This window comes from Podarcis vaucheri (assembly GCF_965113315.1).
Source record: "Podarcis vaucheri genome assembly, chromosome: 8".
Lineage (NCBI taxonomy): Eukaryota > Metazoa > Chordata > Lepidosauria > Squamata > Lacertidae > Podarcis > Podarcis vaucheri.
In genome coordinates, this window is record NC_138766.1 from 64,504,988 (window position 1) to 64,526,601 (window position 21,614).

The window sequence follows — 21,614 nt, forward strand, 5'->3', positions numbered from 1 at the left end:
TGCTGGACTGGTAAAGGTGCAAAAGTCTTGTGATGGAGAATATTCTTGCAGGTATATTTTATTCCAATATTTGGGTACCATTTTGAATAGGGTACACAGGGCTTAGTATCTCATGGTGTCATAGGTGCCAGGCACCCACAAATTTAGGTGTCAGGGCCATGCAACCACAGCTGTGGGGCCAAGCCAGCACTCCTGCATGGTGTACGCCACAGGTCAGCAAACTTTTTCAGCAGGGGGCCGGTGCAATGTCCCTCAGACCTTGTGGGGGGCCGGACTACATTCTGAAGAAAAAAATGGAACGAATTCTTATGCCCCACAAATAACCCAGAGATGCATTTTAAATTAAAGGACATATTCTACTTGTGTAAAAACACGCTGATTCCTGGATCGGCTGCAGGCCGGATTTAGAAGGCGATTGGGCTGGATCTGGCCCCCGGGCCTTAGTTTGCCTACCAATGGTGTACACAGTTGAGCAAAGGGAGTTTTTGTTACAATAGTGGTCTTCAGCATAGCTGTACTTACGCAAGAATGTTTGCTTCTTAGGACTATCCAAACATGAAGGAAAAGTGTGTATCAAAATATTAAAGTCTCACTTCCCTTCCACTAGTGAAATGGGTCTAGCGTATATAAATCAGAGTTATCTCAAATCGTTATAACATATGGACAAATATTGGTGTTTAAAATTATTTCAAGACATTGGGGTTTGTTTGCTTTTTTGGTCTTGTCTTTATATCCATCCATCGTTTTGTAATCTGTTCTGAAGAGGAGCCATCACATGTGTTGGACTTTTGAACCCTTTCAATTGCTTAAATTCCATGTTCCAATGAATGGATTAGTCCATTAGATTTGGCTGTGTGTCCCCCCCCCCATCTTTTTGTTTCAGCACAAAAAGTAGCCCAAGGAAAATTGTCCCCACGACAAAGTTTATACAACAAATGCCTTTATTACATGAAACAGTTCAACATACTGCATGGTAGTAAATCAATTATAAGTGCATTTAAGTAATGTTTCTGGACATCATAACAGTCTCAATAGTTCCGCAAGACTTCTTCTGAGTCTTCTGACTCAGTTCAAGCAAGTGCAACTAATGGAATAGCCATCAACAGTAAAATACAAGAAAACAATGATATTTAGACTAGATAAGCAACAGCATATTTGTCACAACCAAACATCACAAAGCAGAGCTCACATACTGAAGACTATCACTAAAATGATTTGTTTTTTAAAACCAACATACTAATCTATTCCAAACAATCCGTTCTTGAACAATGTTACTTCAGTAACTCAGATATTTGTTTGCTTCCCCGCCCTCCAAGAGGAAATATTTAATTTTTTTGCAATTATTATAAAGGAAGGGGGGAAGAGGAGGGCACAAGAAAAGATGTAAACATGTTGTGGTCTTTTGTTTTAAAGCCCATTGAGAGCAAAATACATTACATGCCACAAAGAAAGTGCATTTTATCTGGTGCCATCCATCAGAGCCAGCTTAAAAATCTCAAATTCCACTTCTAAACTCAATGTTGTGAATTTACATAGGATTAGAGTTATTATCAACTTCTGGTGTAAAATAGCTAGAAAACATTTTGATCAATGCATAAAGCCTTTTGTAATTAATTCATAAAATAATACAAAACACATTTTATTTCCTTAGAGTACAGCGATAAAAACACAAAACATTGAACCTTACAGACCTATTTTTATATATCTTTATAATGTATATAGATATATTTATATACAAACACACAATATACCAAAAACTAGCAAAGCACTTCAAAACAGTCAGTTCCCCTGTCCTCTACCCCCTGGGTTTTGAAACCTGAACTAGTTTTTTGTTTTGTTTTTTGCACTTACAGTCTGATAGGAATCCACAGAAGTAGTAATCAGAGTATATGTATCTGGCTAAAAATTATATAAAAAGACAGAACAGTTTGCTTTTCAAATAACCTTCTAAATATATATTAAAAGTATCCAGTATTTCCATTAGTGCCAAAATTGGAAGCTCTCTTTTTCAAATATTTATAAAGTGAATTCCCCATATTAAAACAGACAATAAAAGAAACTCCTCCTGAAAACCAAAGGATGACTCACTCTCATTGCATTCTTTGGAAGGAGCTCCACTGATTCCAGTGGAAGTGAAACCGCAGGCATATGACATAGTCTTACAGGTTCTGAAACAGGTTAGTAATTTTTGCAGCATTCGCCTAGGGATAAGTTGCCTCCTGTCCCCGTGTCAGACTAGAGGTAGGCTGCAGTTATTCCCCAGATAGATTCGTGCTAAATTTTGGTGGATGAAATTCCACTCCCTGCTCCGAGGTATGCTTGACTCTAATCTGAGGCTAACCTAAAGTCACCTCCTTGGCACAGGGAGCACAATATACTACTGTGAAAAAGCCCTCTAGTAATGTAGCAATTGTGGCTCTATCTGCGCATTGTCCAAGGCTCAGCCCTTCAGTATGATTTTTGCAGGCAGATTCCTCCAAATCTGCATAGATCCCCAGTTGTAAGAACATTGTATTGTATAACTGGAGTCCTAGGAGACTAGCAAGAGGCTTTCATCCTGTTTTGGACGGATGCTAGTTTTCCTAAAATTGTATTGTTAATCAGGCAAAATAAAATATTTGGCACTGTGTTTACAATAAAACATGGCAGGATTTTAACTCATTAACACTACAGTAAAAAATAAAATTTAACAACGCCAACTCTGCTCCGTTACAACTGCATATTCAGAATCTTGACCAGTTTTTCAAAAGTTCTTAAGTTGGCTGGTGGTATTTGAAAAGATCAAAACCACCTAACCCAGACTTCCTCAACTTCGTGCCCATCCAGATATTTTGAACAATTACTCCCCAATCAATCCTACCCAGCACAGCAACACTAGGTGGAGTTGACAGAGGTGGTCATAGTCTAAAATATATTGAAGGCATCAGTGTGGGGAAGACTGGCCCGACACTCTATGGCAACCAGTTTCAAGTAGCCACTCACAGGGCTGAATGTACGCAGTCACTGATGGAGCAGGATGTAGAATGGACAGCCCACTGCAAGCACCACTTAACCTGCTCACAGTTAAGGCCCACCGACAAACACCCATGTCTCCTGCCTAAAAATAAATGGGACATGAAAGCAGTTCACTTGCTTTCCCTTTGTCTTAAAACTGCATTACCTAGAGCAGGCTTCCTCAGCCTCGGCCCTCCAGATGTTTTTTGGCCTACAACTCCCATGATCCCTAGCTAGCAGGGCCAGTGGTCAGGGATGATGGGAATTGTAGTCCAAAACATCTGGAGGGCCGAGGTTGAGGAAGCCTGACCTAGAGGGAGAGAAATACACATTTCTTCCGCGACGCCATTCCTTTTCGTCCCTCTAAAGCAGAACTTTAAGTGTGCCAAGAATGGAAATTTGAGCAATTCACCATGGGCGGCATTTAACCATTTTAGTAGACCTTTAGGAAGATTTCTGAACAGGTATAACGTAACACATGTTCTTATGAAAAATGCATAGTTTTACAGTTACAGATACATTCATTAAAATCCATAGATTCTTCTGGGAGCAGACATAAATCAAAACACAGTTTTCCTGCAAACGTTAACTGTGGAAGCAGTAATTCCGGGGCAGGGAACCTCAGGTGTGGGAGCCAAATGTGGCCCTCAGGACTTTCCAAAGGCTACACCCCCTCGCTGGCCCTGCCTCTGAGTGTTTCTGCCTGCCTTGAAATGCATCCTTGAACTCTGATAGTGCCTCTAGTTTGTCTGGATTGAGACTATAGGATGAGGAGTGTCTGTGTAGAAACTAGCCTATTGTACAAAGGTAAAATTCACATTTGTTGCTCTGCCTGCTTTTTGCCTCAGATCCCATTCTCCCCTGGGAACTTTCCCAGAAGGGGACGGGGTCCTAGGTCTGGAAAAGGTTCCCCCACCCCTGCAGTAACTGAATAATATTAACTACATTTCCTTCTTGAAACCTTTTTTTGTTATCAGAATCCACTAGTTCAATTTAAAGTGATATTCCCCAAACTAATTAGGGGATTCCCAATGAGCCTTTTGTTAACAGGTTGTTGTTTTTTCCTTAGTATAAATATGCTGCAGTTTTATAGAACTTTGCAAGTAATCCCTAGAAAACCAAACTCAACACATGAATTAAATATTTAAGATTGACATATTAGGCTGCAATCCTAACCTGGGAATAGGCCCCATGGAATTCAGTAAGTTTTACTTCTGAGTAGACATGGTTAGGATTGTACTGTCAATTTCTTAAATATAAACTAGTGCTTTTGCGCTTACCAAGTGTGCTTGATAACATGTATTCCATGTACACTTTGGAACTTAGCTTTTTCCCCCCAAAAAGAAAGCTTATTATTGTACCACGTGCCTCTCCAACATTCACTAAAATTATACATTTTCAGCAGCAATACAATCTTGACAGGGAGAAAAAGGGAATGGAAATCTCTTACACTTCTCTTCTAGAAAGCTCTGAACCTGACGAACATGCATATTAAAACATAACCTCTCACATGTGAAGGCTAGGAGCATAATTCACAAATTAGTCAAAGCTTCTGTAAGCTGCAACGTAGCTCAGAGATGGACATGAGACAGAAACAGGAGATAAAAGTTGAATTAGCATAGACAGTCAACAGTGATTGCAGCTATAAAACTCTGCTAGATATCCTTTACTCCAGAAAATCTTAGAAAAGTTCAGCAAAAATCTGCAAGAGAACTTCAGAAAAGTAGTTCTGTAGACTACAGCCTAGGTTTCCAAGCTAGGATTCGAGAGCCAGGCAAACTTCCCCCTCATAGGCTAACCTTCTCACAAGTTGATTTGTTGATTTGTTTAGTGAGGTTTACACACTGAGCTGGCCTTGAGAGAGGTTGAACATATGTACAGCTTGCAACTTTGCCATGTCTGTCATAAAACTAAAAGTAGGTCAGATTCAGACAGGTTGCCCAGGGCTGTCTTCTTATTTAATACCTCTGTTAGTAAACTAATATTAAAGCAGTTTCCTGTTTTGGACACCACAAGGAACTCTGGTTTAAAAGCAAACCAAGATCTCCACACTGAAGCCAATGCTCAAGAGGAAGGGACAGGGAAGAAGAGTATGCAGGCCTGACCCTTGTTCCTGTCTTCACAAACTACGGTTTGTAAAACAGGCGATGTTGCATTCAAACCGGGCCTATGCCACTTTAGTCAGAACCAAGATATTTCCACAACATCAGAATCTGATTAAAACATCTACAGCTAAACATTTAAAGAGAATCTCAATTAACTGTAAGAAAACAGAAAGCTTGCAGTTCAGGTTCTTAGCCTCAACTTTCTAACAGTCTATAGTTTGTCTTGTTGACATTAAAGCATATATTTAAATACTTATTCCCAGCAAATGACAGGAGCTGCAGCCCTTACCAATTTTGTCTGAAAATCAGCTCTACTATTTCATTTGAATCTTATTTCCAAATATGAACTTAGGATCCCAGACTTCAGATACATATTATTTTCTAAGAACAAAATGGTATCTCCCCTACCCTCCACTTTTAAAAGAAAATGACCACCTTTCTGGAGCAAAACAAAGTTCCTTTTTTTTTTTTTTGGGATGGAGGGGGTGGGGAATCCACTGTAAATTATAATTAGCCGTGCTACTCTTTGTCAAGATGGACTGGTGCCATTATTGCAACCTGAGGAAGCTTTTATTATATTAATCCAAATATTTAATCTGAGCTTGACAATTACAACAGATCATGTTCATTAATTTACTCTACCTGTGTAATTAAGCCACAAGCTTGACTAAGTACTTGGAAGATAGGGTGGTATTCAGCTAAATAGCTGTGCAAATGGAACGACTTCTCTTCCTCCTCAATAGTGGACCTTGGGGTCTCAAATTTCAGTGGGTCCCTGTGCAACACCAATATTTGGTGCCCCCACCTCTCACCTTCCATTCTACATCATAGTTGTGGCACTGCCTCCAACTCTGCCTCCAATGTGACCGACCCAGTTGCTCTCCCCTAAAACTATCTCTGTCCCCCTGTGTGACCTTCGTGCCATTCCCAAATCTGCTCCAGTGGGTTGGGGGAACTCTCCAAACAGATTTAGGGGGCCTGTGGGGAAGAAAGGGGGAAAGTCATCTTGTGCAAGTTCTTTTGCTTGTGCAGTTATTGAGTTGACCACCACCCATAGTGACTGGCATGAAAGATTTGGTGTTGTATTCAGTGGTGATTTTTCATTGACAGAAGAAACCCTTGTATCCAGCACTGGCTTCTATTAATGGAACAAGAGAGGGAGGCGGTTTTTGCCAATTACATCCAGCAGCTCCCAGGTTCCACCTCCCAGGACGTTCTGGGGGGGGGGTGTCTCACAACCCCCAGGAGCAGATTTGGGGGTACGGTGCAGGGGGGGGAGAAGGAATTGTGAAAATATCCTTCCTTTTGGACATGCTGAGGAAAACCTTTACTGGATCAAAGAGGCTTCTATCAAAGTGTCTACTAGATCTCATATATACAACCCGCAGAAGCTAAGAGTGAAATAATTCAATGCATTTCTTCCAGGTTCTCATTTTATATCACATAAACACAAATCAGCAAATACCACAAGGATCATTCAGCAGTAGATTAAAAAGTTCAATTATTTTGACATGAGAAGACATAGCGGAAGGAAGGAACATTCTGCCATCTAACACTGCTATATTAATTTCAATGTTGGATTGTGTAGGACCCCTGCACAAGCCCCAATGAAATGAATGGAGACTGTGATAATACTAATGCTTTGCTAAATGTAGTGGATTTTTAATGTACATTAGCCTCTGTTATCCACCCCCACAAGAAATCTGTTCACCTGATGCAAAGTACTGCCACCTTTGTACAATTTGAGTGCATTTTAAGGTATTTGATACTGATAACCTGAACTGCATGACTACTGTATCCCTAATCAGGGCTTTGTGATATAGCTAGAATTTTTGTCTGCACACTGACCTTCCTTCAGATCCATAAAAATAGAACATCAATGGTTAAAAAAGAAAAGCAAAAGCAAACGACAAGATAACCTGCTCCCTGGATCTTTAATCTTTGGCTAACTTTAGGGGTTTTAGATAGCAATTTTTCTTTTTCTTTTGAAGAATGTAAGGGGGGGGAGGGAGATCATTCCTTATGATGTTTGAAAAGCCTTCAGTCTTGTGGTTAAAAACAAATAATCATTATCTAGGACTGTGGGTCAATCCAAAGCATGTTTTGAAACCAGCAGATTTAAAACCAGCAAATTTTAAGCTACCTTCATGTTGTCTAAATGCCAGAACTAGGCAGAAACCAGTTTATGACATACAAGACAAGACTTTCAGGACTAGAATACTAGTTAACCTTCCTTTCCTGTGGGACATATGGCCCTGAGAATAGGATTCAAACTGACAATGAGAAGAAAAACTCCGGTTCTGAGAGATCTGCATTGGCTCCCAGTACGTTTCCGAGCACAATTCAAAGTGTTGGTGCTGACCTTTAAAGCCCTAAACGGCCTCGGTCCAGTATACCTGAAGGAGCATCTCCATCCCCATCGTTCAGCCCAGACACTGAGATCCAGCACTGAGGACCTTCTGGCGGTTCCCTCATTGCGAGAAGTAAGGTTACAGGGAACCAGGCAGAGGGCCTTCTCGGTAGTGGCGCCTGCCCTGTGGAACGCCCTCCCAGCAGATGTCAAAGCAATAAACAACTATTTTACTTTTAAAAGTCATCTGAAGGCAGCCCTCTTTAGGGACGTTTTTAATGTTTGATGCTGTACTGTTTTTAATATTCATTTGGAAGCCGCCCAGAGTGGCTGGGGAAACCCAGCCAGATGGGCGGGGTATAAATAATAAATTATTATTATATTATTATTATAAAAATCCCTCTCTGAAATGGATTTTCAAATTACATTCCTATTCAAATTTATGTACCCTCAACACATTTTGGAAACCTATTAGATTGGCTAAAAGTTCTGGCTATACAGACTTGCTAGTAAGATGCTGCAAAATTATTCTTCACAGTGGCTTATACTTTTCTTCAACAAGATAGCCCTTTGTTTAATAGAAAAGCAATATTGCACCATTCAGTAAGGCTGTTGTTGCTTTCCTTTTTTATTTTTTGCTATAACTACTGCATATCTCAGACACTAAGACCACCACGAGACAGGTTAATTTTACAACATTTTGTAAAGAGCCAATTAAGCTTGCTATTTCTTGGCATATCTTTAATTACTTCTCCCTTTTATATATAAATTGTGGGAGGAAAAAAAAAGCTTTCTGGATCTATACAACAAATGGCATGGCACCTCAAAAAATCCAGATTGTTGTGCAATGTAAATGTATAAATACAATATTAGAAATATAATAAGTCACATTCTAGCACCCAAATAGTGTAAGGGACTCAGCTTCATTGTTAAGTAGTCCTAATTAAAAAAAAAAAACATAAGCAAGTTAAATTAAATATGAGCGTGTTTTGCTGAACCAGGGACTCCTAAGACAGAAAATCACATAGAACAACGATGCTCAAAAACCTCTCTTCCTCAGACAATCCACCTGACTCTATTTTGTCTGCCAATCAACTCCTACTCTTTGTCTGGTGCAATAGATTCTAGAACACCTGCAATGCCTAGCAGCTTACTGGCCATTACTATATTCACACTGGGGCACCCCAAATTTCCAAGGAACATGCTTGCAAACTGATTATAATCAGTTTCTCATTGGCATCTGGTTGGCGAATTATTATTTTTTAAAGACTCTGAATTAGATGGGTCATAGGCCTGAACCTGCAGGCTCTTTTTATGTTCTTAATACAGTATACAGAACAACACCTCTCTCTCTCTGTTTCTTTGGGCAGACTTTAGTTAAAGTTCTCGCAAGATCAGCATCCCTATGAGAGCTCTGATCACGAAAAGGAATCATGCACTATATACTGGACTTGAGGGCCAGGCGTTTTGACAGAATGGGACTATACAAAAACAGTATTACATTATGCTCAGATAAAGGATTGGTGGCCCCTCATTCACATACAAAACTACTGCCTTTTTAAAAATAAAATAAAAAGGAAAGGGGAGTGTTGGGTTTCTTGTATGTGTAGCCACAAAAAGGCCAATTATGCCATATTTTCATATGCAGGAATATGAATAGGTCTCATTTTTATTTAAGATTCTATTTTGCTGAGATGAAGTAAACACAGAGGGAGCTTCATTAAAACAAATCTATAAAGAAAAAATAAATAACAAACATTTTTTTTTAAAGCTCTGGTAAGAAGTTCCCATCTGAACACAGATCAGAAGGGAAACAAACCTCAAGCAGTCTTACAGCTTCTTCCTTGCCTGTTTCCCCCCAGCACAATACTGGGTTTTCATGCACTTGGCACCATCTTGAATCTGCTGCCCATTTTGGGATTAAAAACATGCCTGAAAGTGGATTCTGCAACACCTTGGGTACAGATAAGACCAGTATTGCCTGGGAAAGAATTTAATTTCTCCTTTGGGAGAGGATCACTGGGGGGCAAGTGGACGTCCCATGTTGATCCACTCTAATACAGGGCATAGGACTGACTGGCTTGACAATGTCCAAATACCTTTTTGTCTTTGAAAGACACACTATTTGCCCATAATAAACTTTTTGTTTTTTTAATGAGCGGTCATTCTGTTGCAGGTACTTGAGCAGTGTGATTGTAGAAAGAACGGTCCACTGCCAATTGAATTAGGGTCCACCGGAATTCAATTCCTAATATAAACAAATGTCACCTTTCAAAACCCGCCTTACTGAATATACACAAGATTAAGATAAATGCTTGTTTCTATAAACAATTTCAAGGGACTAATTTTTCAAATTTTATTGAATAAATCTGGCTAGAAAACAAAACTTTTTATACTTTACATCTCTCTCTGTGCTCAACCAATTCTATCTGAAACAAAACTATATTGCTATTCTTTTTGTTTTCCTTCCCTGAGGGAAATAATTTATTTACATAATTTTAAGAGTCAATAGGGTGGGGTGGGGAGATAACAATTAGGGGGCAAGCCTATGGTAAGATTCACAGTTTAGGATGGGGTGGATCTTTAGAACAGGGATCAGGTTGACAACAGCATATTCCACGTTTCAACTAGAATAAGTGACAAGGAACCAAAGAACCAGAAACAATTGTGTGAGTCCAAGAAGCCTCCGATTTGTTTCCTTCCACTGCATGCTCAACTTCTTTTGAAATGCAAGAGGCAGTTTTTCAAAGGGGGAGTAAAATAAAAACTTTCACTGAGCTACAAGTCCCCTGCATGTTTGGTTTTTTTTTGTGGTGGTGTAATTTTCATATATAACACTAACCACAAGACAGTTATCAACAGGTTCATCCAAGAGCCTCTAGGCCTCTGATGGCTAACTCTGGCATGGTCAAACATTCAAAACTGGGCTGTATCCAAATAAACTTCACTCAGAGTAGACCCACTGAAATGAATGGATTTCAGCAAGTATTTTTTTTTAAAAAAAACAGCCTTTAAATAGTTCACTGCAGCCACCTGTGGTTCAGTATAGCCTTTTTCTTACCTGACAAGCTGGCGTAATTACAATTCTAGCTAATGACCTACTTTCTGTAGTTTTCCTGGGTTTCAAAACCCTATTGAAATTCTACAACAGTAAAAAAAATGTTATTCTGTAAGCAATTTTAGAACAAGCAGTTGCTATGTACAACAAGGCAGGCTCCAGCACTTCTATTGTAAAATTATGCTCTTCTCTTCCTATCAGAGGTCTAGTAGAATCACTTATAAGGTGGTTCAGTCATTGAGTAAACAACCAAATCCTATCTTAGGGCAGCTTGGCCTTAAACTTAGCTATGGCAAACAGTAGTTCAGACAAAGCCTATCTCAGTGTTGCCACATGGAACACTCCCACTGTTCAAGACTTGAACCATACACTGTATAAGAAAGCTTTGCAGAGCAGAGAAATGGAGATGAGAGAAATGAGTTGACAATGCCGATTATTTTTTTATGAACGCTATTGCATTAAGATGGAGTGTTGTAGGCAATATTCAGCAGGCACTATCCTGGGAAGATCATGTTTCAGTGTTTCTAGCCCTCATGAATGCAGAGTTAAGTTGAAAATGCCTGACAAAAATGCTAAAACGATCAAGGGTCAAACATTGGTTTTGAACTCTTGTGAATATTTAGATATGTCAAGGGCTGACTTCAGCTCTGAACATTTGAGAGCACCAATAATAATTTGGTACAGTCCCTATCATATGCAACCACCCTAAAACAGAATTTCCAATCATATCCATAAATACATGCAACGAAATACCAGACATGGGTTTCTAGTTTATTATGTATTTCCAATACCTGCCCCAGCCCCGCCTGTCAACAGCCTAAATATTTACCATCCTCTGCCCTTATACTTTCTGGTTTTGTGACCTTGAGTCATATTAATGGTATAATTGAATTTGAGTTATCATTCTGCAACTTGTATGGCAATTTTGTCCTGTGAAAACGCCACAGAACTAGAACAGGACCATGTGAACTTCAACTGGAACATTTAAATGATAAAGAATTTGCTCGAGTGCAAAATATTTCTGCAGTACTTCATTCTTCTTAAAACGTGTGATTGCAAAGTCAAACTCTTGGTCTATCTATGCCAATAACATCTATTTCCAAATGGTAGTGGCTCTCTAAGGCCTCATGCAGAGGTCTTTCATAGTCCTGTTTAAGGTTTTTTTAATGGAAATACCAGGAATTGGACCTGGGTCTTTTAGCAAGCATGCTTTCTACAAACATTGCCTATGCAACATTAGGAATGAAACTGTGCCTTACCTTTTCTCCCCCTGAACATTAAGGAAGTAGGTTAATGTTTGTACTCATCTCCAAGCAACAGGTCCAAACAGAAGTTATGGGTGATCCCTATTGAGTGAACCTCAAACAGATCACTGTGAACACTCAGAGATATACGGCAACACAAAAGAATGACTGCAACCTAACACATTACAAATTAAAGCATGAACACATGGAGGGACTGTTACATTAGGTATACAACTCTGGAATTAGCAGTTAGCTTCCTGATCACATAAACACTATGCATTGCTGGTAGTCTTGCCAAACACAGCTGACATTTGAAGATGCAACTAAAAACAAGGCTTCACTCCCCTGCCTTTCAAATATTACTTTTTCTTTAACTTTAATGGTCAGGCTAGATCTAAACATTTGCCATGTATAGTAACAACACTATTTGTTGGTTTGTTTTTTTTTAAAAAATGTCATTTTGTATCAAACTCATGCCTCTGTTATTTCACTGCCACATCTCCAGGAGGGCATGATCCTTATCCCGCAGCTGTTAAGACTGACTGCATCAGCTCAAGGTCTGTAGGATTGTGTTCTTTGGAGGTGTTAGAGAAAACTGCTTGAATTTCTTTTGGGACTGCTTACACGGGAGAACCCTATTGATGCAACCCAGTCGTTTCCCAAATACGCTTGTTTGGCAATCTTAGGCTTACCTGTACAGAACCCTACAAAGGAAGAGGCCTATTATTAAAGCTATTTTTTTTAAGTTTGCATGAGGACAAACCCTAGCTATAGATTCTGTGCTCCAATTAAATGTTGTGCTGCCCCCCATAGCCATCGGTAGACACCAGTATCTGTGGTCTTACAAAAAATAAAATTTGCCTATGACTTGTAATAGTCATGCAATAGTCATGCAATAGTTGGACTGACATCCACATAAGCTCCCATTCTTGCTCTTGTTTTCCCAACTTGGGATACCATTCTTTTTCCACCTGAGTTAATATCACAGGACAAAATCCACCAGGATGTTTTAAGAACAAGCACCCCATTGTGCTATTGCACCAATCTCATTTGTTTTAGTAGGGTCTGCTCAGACAAACAATTTCTATCTACCTGTATGCATTTTTTCCTCTGATTTTCAAATGTTAGCTCAGCCACCAACCCACTAATATAATCTGTGCCTTCTAATGGACCCCACCCCAATACTAAATTGCACTAAAGCACCAAGACCTATCAAAGTGCAAGGCAGCTTGAAGACATTTTATTTCTGACCTTGAAACAACTTTACCCTCTAAGGATTTTTTTATATACACATATAACTGCTATGCTACACTCATATCTTACTTATTGGAAAGCATTTAAGTTGTTGTTGTTGTTGTTGTTGTTGTTGTTGTTGTTGTTAAGCTGTTATCCTCCATGTATATTTCCCCCAGAAATAATGCCTTGTATTTTTAACTGATCTGTTCATTTCAGAATGTCATATAAAAAGGCAGGGAAGGAAGCTGCTGGCTTGGATCATCACATCCCTGAATAAATGCTGACAAAGGTCCACATGGCTGCTCATGCTTCTCCTTAACAGGAGCACAAAGAATTTTCCTGCAATCACTTCTAGGACGATCATATTGGAACCCAAGTTCTTTTTCTTATTTCAACCTAATGTCATTTAATGTTATTGACTCCCTTCCCACATGTGGTTGTACTTTTTAGTTTGGGTGTGCTGGTGATTCCCCTGCCCTCTCTAGGTATCCTCCTTTAGCACAGAAACAAGACTCGTGCTTGGGCTTCAGGTTTGAGACCTCTCACAAAAGATTCTTCACAAGGATGCTTGTCTTTCCAGCAAAGCCGCATCCTAGTACCTCTAAGGGACACTTCCCACCTCTGTATCAACACTTGCTCACATTATAATTATTCACCACTCCCGGGAGAGCTGCTCTTGAGAAAACTGTAGCTTATGTTATGCATTTGTGTGGTGCATAAACATTTTAGGAAAAGAAGTATCACTTGATTCCCGCCCCCCCATCCCAAAGTTCACAACACAAACAATAATGCAGTGTGAAAAAACACATGGTCCCGGCAGGCAAATTGTTCAAGGTTATTAAAGAGAGTTCTTTTCTTTTTTTTCTTTTAAAGAAAAAAAAAGACATATAGCTGCTCCTGCTTCAAAACTTTTTGAAGGTTTTGTTTTTGTTTGTTTCCCACTATATTGCTGCATGTTGGCTTCGAAGAAGTCCTTCTCTTGGGGTATAACTACTTCACCTTAGAGTGCAAAGTAGAAACCAGCACTGAAGGAAGTGGACAGAAAAAGAAGAAGAAAATCACACAGCCTGGCTGTAGCGAGAAAATCCTGCCATAAATCATTCCATACCCCTCCATCGTTTTTTTCCACGCTTTAGTCAATGAACCTCTGGCAGGCCTTCTTCCAACGACAAGCTGTGCACCACATATCTCTGTTCTCCATCCCATACACTTTGCGACATTTCTTCCCCTCTCCTCTCGGTTTTCTGCCAGAATAATGGGAAGGAAAGCTGGTTTATGGTTATTTCATCTAAAATACTGACATGGAGAATTTGCTATAAGTGTTACTGGAAATCCAAAAATTACTTTGAGCCCAGTTATCTCAGACTGGAGTTGAAAAAGGATGTACAAGACAACCAAAATGGAAAACTGCTGCAAGGAGCATAGAATCAGGAGAAGTCTATCCAATTGAGACTAGTTTGTGGTGGTTGTGGTGAATGGAAGGAGGGGTGTTTTTTTTGTAAACCAATGAATATTTTCCAACAGAATGGAACACTTGGTTTTCTTTCTATAGCTATTTTAACATGAATAACCAGCTGTTCTACTACTCCATAAATTTTCTTTGAAGGGTCAAATATGAGGCAACAATTATGCTAGGAGTGCAACTCTATGTGTGTCTACACAGAAGTAAATCCAATCAGTTCAGTGGGGCGTACTCCCACGGTAAGTGAATATAGGATGGCTACCTAAATCTTTACAAGTGAAGTTAGCAAGAATCCTTCATCCTCATTCGGTAGAACAAAAAGTCAGTCCTTGAGACCCATTTCATTAAAAAAAAACCCCTTCACATGTCCTTTATCAATCTCCTTTCAACTCCAAGAAAGGAGCAAAGTTATATCTCTGATATTTCAGGGATTCCCACCCCCCTTTCCCCTCTCATTTCCTAGCCAAGGAGCAAATCAGTGGACACAAACTTTTCTTTAAGAAGAGATGGAAGATGGGCTTTGTACTTATTTTTCTGGACTGAGAAAGAATTTAATGGGATTTGTAAACAGAAAAATGTATCACTAATGATTCAAATTCCCCCCCAATATTATTTTGCTGTCTAGTTATATTGAAAAGAATTTCATTGAAACATATGTAATGGAGGGGAAGCAAATAATTTACTGTCACACCCTCAATTAATTTAGTGATTTGCTGTCAAAAGCAAAACGTTTCTTACCTTAGGCCAACTGACAGTCTAGGAGGGGATGACAGAACGGTCTGAATCTGCTGCTTCTGCTCTCCACTCCCTGCAGGACGTGTGTGAGTTGGTGAAATCTAGAAGCAGAGATGAAAATACAATTCTGATTACAGAATTTCAATGGGAAAGGACACAATGGATTATATGTACTGCATTTCCTAAAGGCTCCTCCATCCCATTGGCTCTCCAATGGCCAAGCCAAGCATTCAGCGGAGCACATGGCAGAACTGAATGCGTCCCATATTAGAAAAAAATAAGATTCAGTCTCCCCCCCCCCACATATGCATGGAAAGAAATGTTAAGTGACAGTGAACATCTGAATATGCAGTGTCCCTCGACGAGTATCTGATCTAGCCTGGTTCCATGTAGAACTATACTACATTGCCCTGCTGAACATTTATTCCAGTTCCTCTGCCTCATCCCTCTTCTACTGCACTTGTCTCAAATTCTCTGGCATATCAAATATCATAAAGAAATGAATAGTGATGTGGGAAAAGAGATGGGGACTGGGATACCCACCAGAACCAGCAGCTATGGGGCCAAGGGGACTTTGCAGTTTAAACAAGCCAGCACTACCCATCCCTAGTAGGTAACTATTTGGACTTCCCTTTAAAATGTTCAAGGAAGACTTCATGACTTATGTGCAACTGTTATGTCTTCCCTAGGTTTAATCAGAACCTTCCTGTAATTCAAAGATGCTGCTTCCTGCACTCTCTTAGTACCAATATCTAGTTGCAACAGAAGCAAAACACACTTTAATCTTCCATCAGGGCACTGAATCTCTGGCACTTGGTACTAAAGGTAAAGGATCCCTGACAGTTAAGTCCAGTTGCGAACGACTCTGGGGTTGTGGCACTCATCTCGCTTTACAGGCCGAGGGAGCCGGCGTTTGTCCACAGACAGTTTTTGCAGGTCATGTGGCCAGCATGACTAAGCTGCTTCTGGCGAAACCAGTGCAGCACACGGAAACACCATTTACCTTCCTGCCCGAGCGGTACCTATTTATCTACTTGCACTTTGATATGCTTTTGAACTGCTAGGTTGGCAGGAGCAGGGACCAAGCAACGGGAGCTCACCCCGTCGCAGGGATTTGAACCGCCGACCTTCTGATCGGCAAGCCCAAGAGGCTCAGTGGTTTAGACCACAGTGCCACCCACGTCCCTTTGGCACTTGGTCCTATGACATTCCAAATCACAGGGTGAGAAGGACAAGACATTCAACACATAATAAACAAGGAGGCTGCTACTCAAGTGACAGACCATTAACGAGCCTGTTCCAAGAAAAGCCTACACAGCTTCATCAAGACTTCATCAATGTTTGGCCAATGCAGTGAAATTTTAATGCACACTGCAAAGAGATTTCTGCCTGCAACCATCCTGGTATATAAAGTTAGGGCAAAAGAATCGACTGCTACCAGACACTCCAGCAAAGCCATTGAAGGCACACCTGTATATTCCAAGAGAAATTCAGGATTAATGCTTTCATTATTCAGCTTCAACATTTTATTAGCTTCTGGGCTAATATATGGACTCGTCTAGAGAACTACAGTGAAATGGTCCAGACAATGATATTGATTCCTTATAATTTTTCGGCCATATTCAACTAAATTGTTATGCTAGTGGAAGCTATGGCACCTTCCTAGGAGTTAAGTGTAACACATGTCAAAAGCACATAGCTGTTTTTTAAAAAAGTACTTTGAAACAATACAAATGCTTTGAAACACACGGAATTATGTTCCTCTAAATGTGCATTTTAGTATTGCTATGAAAACTGGAAAATCCTTTATATTAAATTGTTTTGTTGTATTTTTAATTTTAAAAATCATGCACTTTCTAATTCACTTGAACTATTTACTTGGTTTAATTTTGTTGGGAATGGTAAGTCATTATAGGCGAAAGATCACTGGCATTGCTTGAAGCTCTGTGAATACCTACACACCTAATCCAGTTGCCTTCAATGTCTGGTTTATAGAGTGACTAATAAGATTCTTGGATTTCTTGTGCTACTTCAGCCAATTTTCTACAGCGCCACAGAGAACAAGCCACCTTTATAATTATTCTAGATCAACCGTATTGTCATGAAATCAAATTTTGGGAGTATTTTATGCGCAGCATGTTCTGTTAAGAGTCTCTTGTTCAAATTGCTACCAGCATGATGCCTTTCACCGCTAGCTGTTCCTTGATAGAATTTAATAAATATTCATTGGCAGAAAGCAATGTAATTGATTCAGCTACTTTCATTTTTTATCAGCTCAGCAGGAGACCACAGACTCCACAGAAAACCTCCAAGACATGCCAAAGGTTGACAGTAAGAGGCTTTTGTGATTCACTTGGTGAAGAGAGGGAAGAAGCGGGCAGTACCTTATTGGTGCCTAATTCACACTGTCAGTAAGCAGAGGCTTTGTACAGCCAGCGTGCATTTGCAGGAAATGGAAAATTTGGAACGTGTGGCCTTAGGTAAAACACTTTGATATGGAAAAGGAGGGTTATGCTCTGATGGCAATCATTTAAATGGTGGAACAATCATTTTAATAAAAATTAGAACGTAATTTACTTATAGGAGCCATTTGTGTTGGGGAAATGCAAGGCAGGGATAAATGGCAAACAAAGAGGCTATAAGCAGCTGGGCAGAAGAATGATAGAAAGCAATATGGGATTACAATGGATCACATGTCAACAAAAATAATGAAGGGAAGGGAAGAGGAGAAAACATCAAGCCAGTGTCCTATGAGGCTTACAAATCCAATGGACTGGAGGACGTCAGAATTAACTGTTGTAACTTTAGGGAGTATCACCTATTCAGGATCGTAGTGCCAGAGGAGAAACACTTCGATACTGCATGTTACAGTAAGAAGCATCAATGTAAGGTCCAAAATGCAAGCAGTTGGCAGTGGGGACTAGTTGATTCACAGCTGGAATACTGTGTTTGTTTGCCAGTCTTTCTATTCAGCTCCCACTAGACTCTCTTGATCTCAACAATGCACTCACAAATTACAGATCTGGGCAGGGCAGGCGGAAGAGGACAGAGCACTGCTACAAAGGAATGTTCACCTGGACAAAGGACGACAGCGCCTGCTTCCAGGCATGTACCGCAATATAAAAGCAGGGACAGTGAACCTGTGGCCCTCCAGATGTTGCTGGACTGCAGCTCCCTTCTTCCACAACAATGGTCCATATGCTGGCTAGGGCTGTTGGGAGTTGGAGCCCAGCAACATCTGGAGGGACAACGATTCTGAATCCCTGGTATAAAGAAAACCTCCCGTTGTTCTATTTTGTTGGTTTTCTACTTACTGGAATGCCAGTGAAGGTAACTGGGGGCGATTGCCAGGAGATGCTAAAGCTATTTCCATTGGGAGTGAACTTTGTTGTTCCTGGAATGTTCACAGGAGCTGTGGCCTGTTTTAAAAAACACCAGTCAGTTAAGGAGGAACATCTCAGTTCTACAGAATTATGTTGCAAACTGTCTTATACTAAGGGCCGTAAATTGGGTATCAAGTTTTGGAAAGAGATTATTTTGAACATAGGAGTACAGTGTCACAGCACTGGTCTGTCTAGGTTAGTACTGCCAACAGTGACTGGCAGAGGGTTTCAGGTGGAAGCGTCTCCCAGTCCTAGATGGGTACTAAACCTGTGACCTTCTGCCTGCCAACCAGATGTTCTTGCTAATGAGCTATGGCCCTTCCCTGTCCACTGTACTTTTCATGCAGTTCTCTGAGGGGTACAGGGAGCATGTCTAATGATATGTATTGCAAGCAGAAAGAAGAACTGCATTCACATTCATGAGCAATGAACGGTTTCCCAATATATGCAGACCCAATAATGTTTTTTTAAAAAATCAGATCTTACAGAAGCAGCACTTTAGGGGGTAACAAACACCAGAGTGGGTGGGAGAGAAAATGACGTTAGCTAGTTTCTCACAGAAACTATCATGAAACGGTGAAAAGAACAGTTAATGAACATGAGCAAGCACATCTGTCAACATTTTGAAACAAGTCAAAAAGTCAGGACTTATGCAGCAACTGCAAGGCAAGAATGGGGAGCGGAAAAGAGGGAAGGCAGTATGCAGCGATCTTTCAGAATCTAATTGCAATTGCTGAAAGAAAGAAAAAATGACGTTAAAATAGATATCAGTAACACTATCGTCTTGTGTTTGACTTGCAGTTTAATTCTCTGAGAGGCTGCAGATCTTTCCTCTGCAAGACTTGCACAGGGATGGGAAGCACGTGTACAGGAGCAAATGGTGATGGACTGATTTTCTCTCATATATATATATAACCTTGCATAGCTACTCTGGGTGCCCTTGTAGACTGAGGTTTGGCAAGAGTATATCAGAAACAGGTCCTTCAATCATGGCGTAAAGTTTCTGAAATATTATCCTAGAGGGAGGGATACCTAGTCCCATTACTTTATGCCTTCAGACCCCAGGCAACCCGCCCACTTTTCAGACCACCCTTTGTTCTTTTGTGTTGCTAGGTGCTTATATTTTCTCTCTGCTTGTTTCTGATGTTGTGCTTGTTTGGGGGTTGGTAGACTGTGTCATTGACAATTTGAATGTTTTAATTGATTTCAGCTGTCTTGAATTCATTTATAAAGAAAGGAATGGTAACATTAGAAAAGAATAGATTCTAATAAACATTCTGGATTCCCCCCCCCAAAAAAAACAGATCAGTAGAAGGAAGCCAAAGTTTGAACAAACCACAGTTTCTAAAATTCAGACATCACAATGAACTGAGGGGAAGGTGAACACATAAGACTGATGTTTGCCATGGCTCATTCACATTCGAAACCATGGGCTTCCCATTACACTGAGCCAGTAACCCTTATGGGAAAAAGAATCTTACCTGGTAAGCATGGTCAGAGTGAACGAGGTAGAGATTGGTAGGAGCCGAGCGGCTTAGAGGTGTCATCCCTTTCACATCTGTTTTGGCACATGACAGGTCACTTTTGCTCACATCTTGTGATGGAAAAGGAGGAGGAGATGCTAGAGACGGGGAGACGGGAGACAAGCTACTTAACCCATCAGCTACGGAATCAGTGTTGAGGCGTATCTCTGTGTAGTAAAAATCTTCCTCTCCATCACTGTAGTCCGACTCTCCTGCACGCCTAAATCAAGTGGAGACCAAGAAGTTATTTGTAGCATATTAAATTAACTGCAGAAAAGGAGAATTGTGATGTTAGTATATGGGCAGATGCAAAGAAGTTACATCTCTGAACTTTTATAACTGATGTGACATACAACTTTTATAACTGACAGTTGGACAAATACTAAGATATCTTCTTCATTTGGTTGTGGGTTTTTTGTGCCATTTTGTTGATGTGTGCATGCAAGGCACATATGCCTCAGAGGCAGAATAAAGAGGCACTAGAATTTTAAAGCTAAGGGGTCACGATAAATAGTGACTTACTATGAGTCACAGTGAGGCTCCCCTAGACAAACCACAGATTTTAAACCATAGGACAAACCTTGGATACAGCTTGTGGTTTTTCTGGAAAGAGCAAACCACGAGCACATTCAGACAGCACACATGGCTTAGCTCACATTTGCTTATTCATGTTAAGCCAATGATTAGCTTTAGCATTAGGCGAGTGCTAGACCTGCATGTCATCTCCATAATCACTTTAGAAACAACTTTGATACAGGTGAAAATGTATCCCAACATAATGTGGGAACCAGCCGTATAATTTTTTTCAAAATCTTTATCAACCTGAAAGCCGAGAACTGAGATACCACAGATAAGCGGTTGATTCTAAGCAAGCTCTGTTGCTTAGGGATATAAATCCTAGTGAAATCAATTAGGGTTATTTCTGGGTAAAATGGATTTGGATATCAGTCTTTTCCCAGACAGAAGGGACAGTAGTTTTCTTACCCAAGGTGAATGGTCCGGATGTGTTTCTGAATACCGACGGCTGTGCTCAGTACTTTTCCGCAGTTTTTCCAAAGGCATTTAAACATCACCTTCATGGAATTCTGGGGGGGAAATCAACAAGACAGAATACAGATTAATTAATTTGTTCACACATCTGCTTGACTTCTATGAATCATAAATTGGACCATTTTGTAAATTTCTGCTTAACACTAATACAGCAGTAATTAGTATGGCACCTTTTGAGTGACTGTTCCTATGTTTGCACTTTTAATGGTTTTTAGGTAAATTATGTGTACTGCACAGAGTGCAACGTTTGTGGTTTTTCATTGTAGAACTGTTCTGTTGCTTGACCAAAACTGGCACTCCTAGGGAAGCAGAGAAAGTACCTTTTAAAGTTTTATAATAGTATATCATGGCAGTGTGGATAATTTATTCATTTCTCTAGTGAAGTAAAAGTGGGACAGCCAGTTTGGGGCATGTTGCCACATACACTCCCCTCCCCCCCCCAAAAAAAAACATTAGGCTTCATCATGATGTCAG

The 21,614-nt window shown here is 40.1% G+C and overlaps 1 protein-coding gene and 1 long non-coding RNA gene across 3 annotated transcripts in view; both read right to left on the bottom strand.

The window, feature by feature from the left end:
- Nucleotides 1-923: 923 nt before the first annotated feature.
- LOC309538484 lies at nt 924-3,966 on the bottom strand. Its single transcript, XR_014222219.1, has 2 exons — nt 3,827-3,966; nt 924-3,783 (listed from the first exon to the last, which is right to left on the bottom strand). It is a non-coding gene; the product is annotated as an uncharacterized lncRNA (long non-coding RNA).
- Nucleotides 3,967-10,455: 6,489 nt separating this feature from the next.
- The window catches only part of ZNF704 (zinc finger protein 704), a 42,346-nt gene continuing 31,187 nt past the window's right edge, over nt 10,456-21,614 (bottom strand). The window contains exons 5-9 of one of the 2 annotated variants that reach the window (XM_082233851.1): nt 21,075-21,175; nt 20,049-20,310; nt 18,499-18,603; nt 15,188-15,285; nt 10,456-14,231 (exon numbers count right to left, since the gene is read on the bottom strand). In XM_082233851.1, the coding sequence (XP_082089977.1) occupies nt 14,120-14,231; nt 15,188-15,285; nt 18,499-18,603; nt 20,049-20,310; nt 21,075-21,175 (678 nt within the window). In that variant the 3' untranslated portion in view covers nt 10,456-14,119. The remainder of the gene's footprint in view (nt 14,232-15,187; nt 15,286-18,498; nt 18,604-20,048; nt 20,311-21,074; nt 21,176-21,614) is intronic. The other variant, XM_082233852.1, reaches the window with a different exon arrangement.